The sequence below is a fragment of the Pterocles gutturalis genome, unplaced genomic scaffold (assembly GCF_000699245.1).
Source record: "Pterocles gutturalis isolate BGI_N339 unplaced genomic scaffold, ASM69924v1 scaffold21220, whole genome shotgun sequence".
Taxonomy (NCBI): Eukaryota; Metazoa; Chordata; class Aves; order Pterocliformes; family Pteroclidae; genus Pterocles; species Pterocles gutturalis.
Genome location: NW_010138754.1, coordinates 1 through 12,892, shown reverse-complemented (window position 1 = coordinate 12,892; position 12,892 = coordinate 1). Strand labels below are relative to the sequence as shown.

Genomic DNA, 12,892 nt, shown 5'->3' with positions numbered 1-12,892 from the left:
CCGTGAGTGCCGGAGTCCGACGGAGCGCGGCCTGTCCCCGGACGGGCACCGCTGGGCTCCTCGCCTTCCTCCTCACAGCCGTTCCCTCGGCACGCTTCCCGGGAGAGGGGAATCCCTCGGGGGAACTTGCACCTGGGGCCTTTCGGAGTCCTTCGGGCTTGTCGAGGCGCTAGCGGCTGTGGGAACACAACGCGCTAGCGGCTGTGTAACCCCATCTGTCTGTGCCTGGTGTTGCAGGGCGAGGGAGCGTGTTCGCTATGCCAACCTCATGTACGACAGGAGAGTGGTGCGCGGGAACACTTACGCCCTTCAGGCCATACCTGCGGTATGGGGCTTTTCTCTGCATCGTGCTACAGCTTTGTTGAAAAGTTATGAAGTTATGGGGCGAGAAAGCTGTTCTTCATTAATAATTGTAACTGCTCAAGTTTGTAATTTCTCTTAGATATTTCACACAGGCACGGGCTCTCCAGTTAAACTAGCAAAACTTACTGTTTTCAGATTTTCTTTAAAGTCCTTAGTTTCACGTGAACTTCTGTAGTTCTGATTGTTTTTCCCAGTTAAGTACTTGATAATTTTTTTCCTTATTTCTTTAGTGTAATGATCCTGAGCACAAGTCCTTACTGCATGATCTGTTGTCATATGCAAGGTCTCATCAGCGAGAACAGCAGCTCTTGGGAAATTTAAGTCTTGGGGTAGACTTTGGCTTATCCTACTAGACAAGCAGACCTAAATGGTCCAGCTATATGCAAAAGCTGCTTGTGTGGAGGCAAAAGTATTCTATTTATCCCGACACAGTAGTAAATATTTTAGTGATACTTTATTATAGCCCCATGTTGTTCAGTAGCTGTTTCTTAGAGTGAATTTCACCTATGTTCTGCTTAAGAAGCTTGAAACTGATGTTCATTTCAATCCATAAACAGAGTACCGCATTAAAAAGTTAGTATGGGTTTCTTTTGCTTCATCAGCAATAAAGAACCTATAATTTTTATCTAGCAAGCAATTTTGTTGATAATATGATAACTGAAGTGCATTTGACCTTCTTAGAGCTTTACCTAGTAACTCTCACTTGTCAGCAAGAACATGCCATTTTAATATACTTATGTCACAAAGCAACGTTCTGAATACAATATCCACTTCTTAGTGTGAGGTGTCATTAGTATGTGCCTGTAGGCAGCTAGCATACCTTATTAGTTTCATGCCCTACAGTTTTTAAGGTAACTGAAAAATTACAGTCAAGACCAAGAAAAGTAAATCCGAAATGCTAGATTTGTAGTATTAAAATCAAACAACATTCATTTTCCTGTGGAGGGAAATTATTATAATTTTCAAGTACAAAGTGTATTCTGTTTTGTGGTTATTTTTCTTCTTCACCCCTGCTCAGACTACCCAACCTGATCCCCTTGAGATTCAAAAGCAGAGGGAAGCATGGAAAAAAGCACTAGCCAGAAAGCGTGCAAAAGAGCAAATACAACTGAGAACACCTGAGCCTGTGGAAGGCAGAGAGCACGTTCATGTGCAGACAGGTAAAAGGCTGGGGTTTTTTCCAAATTAATCTGAAAACAAAAACTTGCTGATCTATATTCACTAACTAAATTGATGATGCAGTTGGTAGAATCACACAGGGTAGAGGTTAGAATCATAGATGTCTTCCTCTATTCTTTCCGTTCCCGGTATCATCAGAGAAGTTTGGTATATGCTTAAAATTGAGAGGTTTTAAAAATTTTGCTCAAGAGTGCAGTCACATGCAAGAATAAAACTACTATTAAAAATCGGGGGACACACCCTATTTTAGAATTTCTCCTGTTTGTGAGAAAACAATTTTATTTGTAGGAAAACCAAAATTTGGCAGTGGAGTAATCATGAGGTGAGTGTAATGTGTTGCTGTGGCCGCTGAAAATCATTTCATAGCGTACTGACTTACAAAGTGGGAAAACAGCTGTGTTACATGCTAACCAGACATGGTCTTTGGTTTTTGAACATTCCCTCTGCCCCAGCCCCGCTGAACCCCTTACAGCACCTCCAATGCACACAGCAGCTTCTCACTATTCAAATACTGTTGGACACACAAGAAGGCTATCTAGTGTGGAAGTCTTGGTCTCGTGTCCTTCCCACTGACTACTGCAGATAATTTTAAGTACTCCACAGACCTTATTTTCTGAGCCAGGCTATTTATCTCTGCAGTAGGAGACAGAGAGTTATAATTCAAATCAAGCACATGCTGTTATAGATGTGTGGTTATCTCAAGGTCACTTCTGGTGGGGCCAAAAGTAGAATATCATTCTTTAAACACAACAGATTCAGTGTTCTGTTTAGCTGCATAAAACAGAGAAAAATTTATGTTCTCTATATTACTTGTTAGTAGACAGACAATCATTATCACTTTTTGAAATTGTCATGTCCTGTTGACTCTACCAAGAATTGTTTATTCTGCAAAGTGGGCTGAAATGGTCTGGACTCTGACTTTTGAAACCTACTAAGTGAAATGCCCCTTTAGAAATTACTTGCAATGAGTGCACCTGACATTACAAAGAATGTGGCATCAGATGGCCTATCAGCGAACTGATCTATGTTTTAAGTTGAGGTGTCTTTTTTTAAAAAAACTTTATGGAAGACATTTTCTTGCACTCTTTGGATATAATTCACTCTGTAGAGTCATCAAAAATAGATGAGAGTTAAAAAGAATCCAATTTTCATCACTTGTTGTGCTTTTCTTTCTAGAACTGTATTTGGAAGAGATTAGTGACCGGATAATAGAGATTGATACAGAGTGTCAAACAGATGCATTTTTGGACAGACCACCTACTCCGTTCTTCATACCGGCCAAAACAGGAAAAGATGTGGCCACACAAATAGAAGAAGGAGAGGTATGAAGCAAAGTCAGGTCCACAAGTGCTGTCAAAACATGTCTCCCATGCAAAACACATTTATGATATAAAATTGAGGCAGAAACAGAAAGGAACTTAGGCTCACAGAACATGCCCCCTCCCCCAGAAAAAAAGTCTCCAATGTCTGCTTTGAGGTTAAGTGCAAAATTAAGGAAGGTGCTTCTCCATGTGCGCTGGTTCTGCTGCTTTCAGTTAAGAACTACATTGGTGAGAAATGCTGTCCCTTGCAGAAGTTGTCCAACCTGAGATAGGGTTGGGAACATAGAAACAGGGTCCAGGTGAGTGTTCCGTTCTCCCCTGCAGCCCCTGCAATGGCTGTGGTGTGGTGTGTGGTGTCTCACTCCAGCCCACTTATCACTTAGGCCCCAGCTACATTCGTGCTTCTTGCCTTAGCTCACACTGGCCCCCAGCTGCACTTTTCAGCCCTGCCTTCAGCACAAGGGCTTTGTTCATACTCCTTTTCTCCTTGCCATGGTGTTAAGAGCGATTGTGATCAAAGGTCATTTATCTCTCTCTCCCTGACTCCCATCCTCAGTTGTTTGACTTTGATGTTGAAGTCAAGCCGATCCTGGAAGTGTTGATTGGGAAAACAGTTGAGCAAGCTTTGCTGGAAGTCATGGAAGAAGAAGAGCTGGCCCAGCTATGGGCACGTCAGCGTGCCTATGCAGAGCTGCGTAACGCAGAGCTTGCAGAAGTACAGCGCCTGGAAGAGCAGGACAGGCGATACAGAGAGGAGAAGGTAGGACTTACTAAGAGCAAAACAGGCCTGTCTGAATGCTCATCAGGAAAGGGAAAACCATTTCCAGTACTGAAAGACACCCTGTGAAATCAGCTGGATGTGCCCAAAAGGGTACTGTCAAGTTTGATATTCCTCAAAGCATTTTGGTGCCATATAGCTGTACTCTGCTATTTGCTGTCATGCCGCACCTTGCTGTTGTGTTTATTTGGAGCAGTCATGGTCCAGTAACCTGGTGTACTCACACACCTGAGGACAAACCCAACAGCATTTTCCTCTGTACCTGGTGGAGCTGTTACTCAAGCCTTTTCCTTATAACTGCTAAATGAATAGTCAGTGCTTGAAAGTAGGAGAGACACCCCCTAGTCTTTCAAACACAGTGCACGCACTACCGTGTATGCACACATACCTCTCAAGATCTCCGAGTATTAAGCTATAGTAGTACTATCTAGGAAATAGGAATAAACAGAAAAAGCAAGTCTTAATTACTCACTATTCATCAACCTTATATAATTGGAGTTTTTAATGTTTTCCTGAACCACTTTGAGTTTTAATCTTTTCTTATATCAAATAAGATATAATATTGTAAAGATTGAAAGTTCAGGAAATCCTGACCCAAATTCATCTCATTCCAAGGCCAACAATCAGCTTGATCTGCAATAATAAAGCAAAGAGTCATGAGATCAACACATACTGAGGTATCAGAGAAGGGTTTCATTTTGCCAGCTGCGAGGCCCTTACTTTACAGACTTGCCAAAATCAGAAAAGGTATACCAAAGGAACATGTTTCCCTCTAGTCCTTGAATTTTAGTACTCCATAGACTGAGTACAAGCTTGCTTTCAAGCACTCTTTCATATGAGGAGTTTTTCTGAAAGTTAGAGGCCACAAATACCAGGTAGAGACCGTAAGTATCCGTACTTTTGATTATCTTTGCAATTTATGACTCTCACACTGTGATCATTCTTCAAAGTCTAGATCAAAGGAATAACAGCTAAAGGCCTGAAAGTTTTATATGCAATATTGCCTTGACAGCAACGTCGCAAACTCCAGCACAAACAAATGCTGCAGAAACAGAAAGAGACCACAGAGAAAATTGCAGCTCGGGCATTTGCTCAGCGTTACTTAGCCGATCTCATTCCCTCTGTCTTCAACAATCTTCATGAGAGTGGATTTTTTTATGACCCTATAGAAAGAGGTTTGTATGTTTTTTATTATTATGTGAACTGAGTAATATAAAGGTCAAACCAACTGTAAAACATAGCTTATTGGCCTATTATTTAGAATAATGTCGTAAGACTTTAGTCATCTACATTTGTGGCTAAACAGTTTCCAAACTCGTATTTTTAACACAAAGAAGCATTATTGGTCATCTATACTAGTAGTCAAGAATAAGCAAGATCTGACAGTGTGACAATGGGAAGAGCTGCTTTTGAATTGGAGAGAAATAAATGCATGGTTAGGATTGGTAAAGCAGAGAGAGAGAGATCCAAATTGAACTGAATGTATTTTGATAGGACAGGCAAAGAAACCTGTACGTCATTCTGAATCTTTTAATGATCATCAGGGCAAGGGAAAAATTAGTCGATTAGAAGCAGGCCCTAAAAATAATTTCAGAGTTGTACATTGGTGGCTTTTAGAATCAGCGGCATTTCTTATGGGCTAGCTTGCTGCACCCCACTTCCCCAGGCCCCACACAGGTGCACAGAGCACAGCTTGGGAATGGTTACACACTCTTCAGAATGAGTCACGGAGCAAATGCAGAAGCTGAGTGTATTTTGCAAACAGGGTAGGCTTTGGGACCATGGCATACAAAGAGCATGATTTGAGAAATACATGGGTAAGCAAGAGCTCTTTAGTCAGAGGGAATAAATGCTTTCAGCAAGCCAGAAGCCTGATGTCTTTGAAAAGCAAGGCAGGAAATGTTATTCTCCTGACTTGTTCAGGATAGTTCTTTTCATCTCACTAGGACATTACTGTGTATCTCATCTGTGCTAGCCCTTCGAGGGTGCCAGACCCCTTTGAAAATCACTGCAGTTGAGAGGACTCTGGTCTGGGTCCATAATGATGAGCCTCAGTAAGAGTGGCAGGAGATAAGAAACCAAACAACACCTGAGAGATTTCATCTGGCGCCTGCAAAGCAAGTGTCTTTTGGCAGGGATGTTCATCCCTTAATGATTGTAGCAAATGAAAACCAGCCCCAAGATCCTGTTGCTCATCCTTAATAAAAAGAAATTTTTTCTTTCTTTCTTCCTGATAAATTCTTACAGATATTGAGACAGAATTCCTTCCGTGGCTGATGACAGAAGTGGAAGAAACACTAGAGAGGAAGGTTCTGGGGAGGACAATGCTTGACTGTAAGTTACCAAATCCCAGAATGTAATCTGGGTGCTTGGTGTTCTTGATTGTTTTTTCCCCCGTCAGAACAAATATCACATTTACAGGGTCGCTGTGGGTTAAGGTAGGAGGTGTCACTTTAGCAAGAACTCCAAGTACCCATGGCTTGTTGTGGTTTGTTTTTTTTACTATATTAAAACATTTACAGTGTTGGAAAACTACTACTACATACATCTAGGTAATTAATTTTCAGCTGAACTAACAGAAGTGTCAGTCATGCTGCACTGTCCTCTCTACTGGCTTTAAACTGTTTGAGATGTGTTGATGCTGGGGGATGCAATACATTTGGCAGGAGTAAAATCGTTAAAGAACACCAATTCTTTTCTCTGCTGTAAAACTTTTCTTTCTCATGTGTTACACAGCCATCGTTGCTGTGCTGTTCTCTGTAGTGTGCCTGATTGTGCCAGTGGGAGCAGAAAAGCCCATCCTGTCTACAGCCACATATCATAGAATCATAGAATTGTTTGGGTTGGAAAGGACCTTAAAGATCATCTAGTTCCAACCCCCCTGCCCCAGGCAGGGACACCTTCCACGAGCCCAGGTTGCTCAAATTCTCATCCAGCCTGGCCTTGAACACCTCCAGGGATGGGGCATCCACAACTTTTCTGGGCAACCTGTACCAATGTCTAAACACCCTCACAGTGTACCACAAAAGTCTCTTAACTTGTTTGTGTAAGCTCCCTGAGCTATGGAGCTCCTAATATTCATTCTGCGTTAAAGGAGAAGAGGATCATAAGCCATGGCTGACTGAGAAGTCAGGTCACCAACACTTCTCATCAAAACAAAGGCTTACCTCCTCAGCAGTCAATAATCATGTTCTTGTTTTTGAAATAGTTTAAAATATCAGTCTTCTTTTGGGCTAAGCTAAATATTCAATTGTTGTTTTTGTTTTTTTTTTTTAAGTCAGTCTTCAGACGCTGTAGTTTAAGTACCTGAACAATCTAAACTCTGTCTTGTATAGAAACACAAAATTGTTATGAATGTGTGTCCACTGTGATGGTCCTAGGTCAAACCACATTTTATGCCTGCATTACATCTTTCATGCCTATGGTTCTCCTCCTGCTGTGATTTTGAGTTTGAATTACAATTGTGTTTGCTTCCTTTGGGTTTATTTTCAGTTTAACCAGGATCCTTTGTTAGGGTATTAATTTGATAATTACAGCTGGTCTGTTAGGCATTTTATCCTATGATACATGTGCCCGAATGTGCACTCAAGGATCACTTCTTCATGTAGCTTTTCAGGAGGGAGGGAATTTTCTCTTAAGAAGGAAGTATTGTATGTGACTACTGAATAAACATCCCAAGGAGAATGTTGCTGCAGGATACAGTATTGATGAGAACATTTTTTATATTCCTGTTAAATCTTTCTGTTTAATTTTTTAACCAGATATAATGGCCTTGCACCAGTTCTAACATACACAGAGCACCTAGAGCAGGCCAATGAATAATATCAGCAGCCCGTTTTGCTATTTACCCTTTTTGTTTCCTAGCTTATACCCCATCACCCACTGTTGAGTAAATATAATCTCTGCAAAAGGAACTGCAAATTGCATTCTCCAAGTTTTGTAGAGACAGACACAGCCTCAGCTGAGATAGTTTGTGGCTTCTTTCCCCCCTTAATGCAGAAGCATAGGAAAACTCTCTAAGGATCCATTTTTAACCTTTTTGAATGAAGATACTACTTAAAGGATTTATTTTGTTACTGTCCAATGAAAGAGCTGTAAACTACAAAGGAAGCACCTTCAGTGTAAGGCAGTTATGTTTGTCCTCTCAGACATAACCATTCCTTCTTTTACTTGCTAAAGTCAACCCATGAATTAACAGTGAAGCTCTTTTTAGTACCTGTACATTGTTGTATTTCCTGTGTTACACCTCTCTTCTTTCATTGTTGGCCTGTATTTTCCATATTTAAATAATGTATATCAAAGTGAGTGTTGATTTTTTTTTTATTGTGTCCATTGGAAGGGGTATAATGTTTAGAAAAATTTACAAAGGCTAAGCAGCAAAAATAATAAAGAATAGATGGTTTACAGCTGGTTTTCAGAAAGAGAAAATCTTCTGATGACTCCCATAGTTCCAGTATTTCCCACTGACAAAAACATCACGCTGTGATGGCTAGTCCTTCTTCCTGGCAGGGTGACCTGCTCTGGAAGTGAAGAACAACTGTGAGAAAGTGAACAAAACAATGCAGATGAACCCTTTAAAATCACCGCTTTCATTGGAAACCACTTATTTGGTTGGAACAAGGCTACAGCAGTTTGGAATGTTTTTTCTCATTCAAGTATTCTTTAATTTTTAGTGTCATTTCAGGGGATTTTTTTCCCTCTTCAGGAAGTTATAGGTCAGTAATGTATAAAATAATCTCAAATTACAGGGATTTTCGCTCCATGTTTGTTAATGGTGGCTTTCTCTTTCAGCCTTGATTCGTACAGTGGTTGAAAAACGCTTAGATGCATTTAGCTATAAACCTCCATCTGATCAGACAGAAGCACCTGCTGAAGAGCCCAGGCCAACAGGTGCAGCACCCCAGGTGGCTGGTGAGACAGAGGCTGCTGACCAGCCTGTCACAGAGAAAGAAGAAACTGACCGGCCTGTTGCTGAGGAAGAGACTGACCAGCCTGTGGCTGAGGAACAGCCTTCACGTCGCGTCTCTTTCCAGTTAGAAGAATCTGATCAAGCGGGAACACAAGAGGATTTGGAAACTGAGTAACAAGCAGGCAAGTCATCAAGTAAATGGAGATGAATGGCTTAGTAAGAAGAAATTAATTCCTATCTATTTACAAGTATTGTGTCCTAGCCGTGCTGAAGGATGAGTCTGAGCAACAGTAGAGCATTAAAGTGTGTTTGCTGACATTGCTGATTTCAGGCTGTAAGAATCAAGAGAGAGGTTACTAGTGCAATGAATGGCAGTGAAATTCTGGCAGTGAAATTCTATCCCCGGATACACAAGAGACTCTGGTTTAGATATTGAAGTCAGTGGGAAGTTTACCTCAATTCAGTAAGACCAAGATTTTGCATTGTTGGTGTTTTTTTGTTTTTTGTTTTTTGTTTTTTTTCCTGTGATGATGGAGACTTCTGTCACAACTTCAGGTAAATTACTTCAGGCTAATTTTATCTAGAGAAATAAAAAGGCTTTGTGACATGATTTATGAGAATTGTAAATGTTTCAGATCATTTTTGGAACACTGTATGTCAGTTTTAAGGATTCCTCATTACTGAATGATTGTTTTGTCGGTATTTACAGGAGACGTAGCATAACCTAGAGAACTTCCATGGATCATTCCCATAAAGATTGAAATACAGACTTGAATATTTAGTTTTGGAATATTACAATATGAAGGTGATCACTTGGACTATTTTAGTTAAACAGCCCTATACTTGAATTTGGCCCCAACATGGGCAGGTTGGCAGAGGAGGGGACCCCTGGCATCCCGTTGGTCACTGGAGAAGCAGAAAGCCATGAGCAACAGTAAGGAAGGGAGGAGGGATTTTGGATAATGGCATAGTTGTCACCTGTTTGGGGTGATGCCAGCAGGCATGCAGGCTGTGCATGACGCAGGGGGCTGGCATGCAGGGGGCTGGCATGCAGGTGGCTGGGGGAGCCACTCCAGCCGATCCCCAGTGTGGGCACCATATCCCGCAAACCACCTCCCCAAGGGGACCCTTCTGGCTGCCCTTCCCCTCCAAATCCCCTTTCCTGGCTCTGGGGAGGCCTGGGGTTTCCACTCTCACTCCAGCACCCCTTGAGTGTGTGTGCAAGGGGAGAGGAGAGGGAACTGAGGCACTGCAGGCACTAGAGGGCAGGACAGCTCACAGCAATCCGGCTGCGGAGACACGCAGAAAGACACTGATGTCGCCTGTTGCACATTGCACACTAGTGACACTGCAAACTAGTGACACCTGTCTAGACTTTCCTCCTCCGATAAACCCCAAAGGCATCGACCTTTTGCAAAATCTCCTCATAATATGAGAAAATAACATGTAGGGTCACCCAAGATAGTCCACACTAAGATCGTAGAATCACAGAATGGTTTGTGTTGGAAGGGACCTTTAAAGATCATCTAGTCCAAACCCCCTGCCATGGACAGAGACATCTTTCACTAGAACAGGTTGCTCAAAGCCCTGTCTAAGCTGACCTTGAACACCTCCAGGGCTGGGACATCCACAACTTCTCTGAGCATTGAGGGTTTCAAGGCTTTCTGGCTGCAGCTGCTGAGTGTTTCCACACCATGTCTCAGCCCTGGGCTGAACCGTTTCAAGAAGTTCAGCAGAACTGTTTCAGCCTGTCCTTTTAATGAGACTGGAGGAAAAACACAACCGTCTTTTCAGATGATAAGCAACTCTTAACACATCTGTGTGCAGGACCCAGGATGCAGGCTTCTGAGCACTTTCTCCCAGAACCATCAGAAACTGGACACAAAGTTCATTTTGGCATCGAAATGTGTCCACAGGACCACTTGTAGCATGGAGGAGTTGTGCTGGTACCTCTTCCAGTCCTGCCCAGGCTGGGTACCTGTCAGTAAAAGCCTCAGACAGTAGCGTGTGTACACAGTGAGGCTTCCTATCTTTGTGTGTTTTTATCAAAAGCAGCTAGTTACAATATGACTGTATCCGCGTGGTTTCCATCTATTGATTTCTCTGCAAAAAGCCAAAGCATTACTCCAGCTCAGCAGTTTACCTCCATGTTTACTTCAACAGAGTACACTTGGGTGGTCTCGCTGTGATGCTGCTTTATTGCAGTATCATTGTAGTCACAAACTGCCTGGTGTTGGGTCACTCCTCCTCAGCCCCACCATGAACATTTGGCACTTTCAAGTTGCCCAGGCCTTGGTTATCAACATACAACAATAATGCACGCATCCTATTACCACAAGGCTCATGCTTGTGTCATGGTGTTTGATGTGCAGTGGAAAGTCACCTACAAGAACTTAAACACCTGGTACAAGGAGCTGAGAGAATTCTGCCCAGAGATTCCTTGCAGCATGGTGGCCAACAAAATTGATGCAGATATGAATGTGACCCAGAAAAGCTTCAACTTTGCCCGGAAGTTCAGTTTGCCCTTTTACTTTGTGTCTGCTGCAGATGGCACCAACACTATGTTGGAGGCTCTTCAATGATGCCACCAAACTGGCAGTTGCTTACAAACAGAATTCTGGAGATTTCATGGATGAGGTCATGCGAGAACTGGAGAGCTTTGACCGGCAGAAGAAGAGTGAGAATTTGTCAGCTGAAGAGGAGAGCTGCCCTGAAGAGAAGCCCCCATCTGCCTAAGCCCCAGACCCTGAGTCTGTTTTGTCCATTGCTCTGGATTTCTGTGGCTAGTTAGAGCTGGCCTTCACTGAGGAACATGATTTTTCTTATGCCTTGAGAGCTCCAGTGATGGGCAGCTGGTCCTCTCCTCTTCTTGTGTGAGACTGACTGTGCACTTCCTTGGCTTGGCCCTACTGCCGCACATCACGGCCAAGGAACGGGCAAAAGGATCCACGTGGTTGCTAGTCACTGCACGCTGCTTCAAGGCAAGGCTTGCCAGGAGTGCTCAGCCTCTCCTGGACCTGCAGGGAAGGGCCCTGCCCCAATGCTTTAATGGTACCTACGGGAGAAAACAAACACTAAAGAACTTAGCATACATATAGTGGCATTGGAAGTTTAAGTTAATAAACTAGACAGTGACCTGTAGTGGCATATCCCATGCTGCTGACTGCCATGGGGTTCATGATTTCTGGCAAAAAGTGTGGCTGAGAGGCTGGTGCAATAATGTTTGAAACTGCCCTAGAAAGATTACTTATATCTATCAGAGTCTTAGCTGGATCTTGCAGCCACTGCCGAGAGAACATATACTGTTAAAAATGACCTAACTTTGAAATTTGAGTTATTTGGAAACGTGATTCAATCATGCTTTGGCAATCGAAAATTATATCTACTTTAAACGTAACTTTTTAAGAAATGATCATGTTGGAAAGTGCTCATATGTATGATGGATTACAGAGTACATCTAAAAGATTATTTAGTAGGCAAATATCAGCAGGCCAACCATTGCAATTTTAATTAATGGTAATTAACCAATCAAATGTATTTGTTTCAAACAGAATTGACGTAATACTCAGGTTAGCTACAGTTCCCAAAACCACACCACACTGAATCACAGGATCACTGAAAGGTCTAGCTAGGTCGGAAGGGATCTTGGGATCCTTGGTCATTGGGTCCAACCTGATGTAAAAGCAGGGCCTTAGATTTAGGCTGGACGGGCTGGGGTGTAGTGCTGCTGAAGTGGGGTTCGGGGTGACTGGTGGCCCGCAAGCTGAGGAGCTGGGCAGCAATGCCCCCTGCAGCCGTGAAGGCAAACAATGTCCCAGGTTGTGTCAGCAAGAGCACAACCAACACATCAAGGGATGCTGTTATTCTACTCTGTTTGGCTCTTGTTGGTCCAGTGTGGAGGGCTGAGCCCAGCTGTGGTCTTCTCCCATTCAAAAGAGGCTCTGAAAAATTGGAGAGGGTCTCCTGGAGGGCCACAGAGATGGTTAAATGTGGAGAACGTGCCCTAGGAAGCAAGACTGCAGGAACTGGATGTGTTCAGCCTGGAGAAGGCTCAACTGGATCCGATTGTGGTTTTCCATCACTGAAATGGGGAGTTATGGAGAAGGTGGAAGCATCTCCACAAGGATGACCTGTGACAGGACACAAAGGAACAGCCACAAGTCACTTGAGGGGACATACCAGCTGCTGGCGTGCCCCCCGGCATGCCAGGGTGCGAGTCTGCAGCAAAACCCCAAGATAACAAAGCAACATCAGTAGGTGTGCAGGAAATTCCTCCTGCTGTGAGGTGCCTTCCTTGGAAGAAATGAACCATCCCCTGTGCAGGTGAGGGGGTTTGTGCGG

At 43.0% G+C, this 12,892-nt stretch overlaps 2 protein-coding genes across 2 annotated transcripts; both read left to right on the top strand.

The window, feature by feature from the left end:
• Positions 1–237: 237 nt before the first annotated feature.
• On the top strand, positions 238–8,726 carry RSPH3 (radial spoke 3 homolog (Chlamydomonas); the record flags this gene model as incomplete). Its single annotated transcript, XM_010083132.1, has 7 exons — positions 238–325; positions 1,382–1,523; positions 2,719–2,864; positions 3,421–3,624; positions 4,655–4,817; positions 5,890–5,976; positions 8,434–8,726. Coding segments are annotated over 7 exons (1,123 nt in total), but the record flags the coding sequence as incomplete, so codon positions are not given.
• Positions 8,727–10,866: 2,140 nt separating this feature from the next.
• LOC104458694 (rab-like protein 2A) lies at positions 10,867–11,287 on the top strand. Its single transcript, XM_010083131.1, is given in 2 exon segments — positions 10,867–11,118; positions 11,120–11,287. Coding segments are annotated over 2 exon segments (420 nt in total).
• Positions 11,288–12,892: the final 1,605 nt, after the last annotated feature.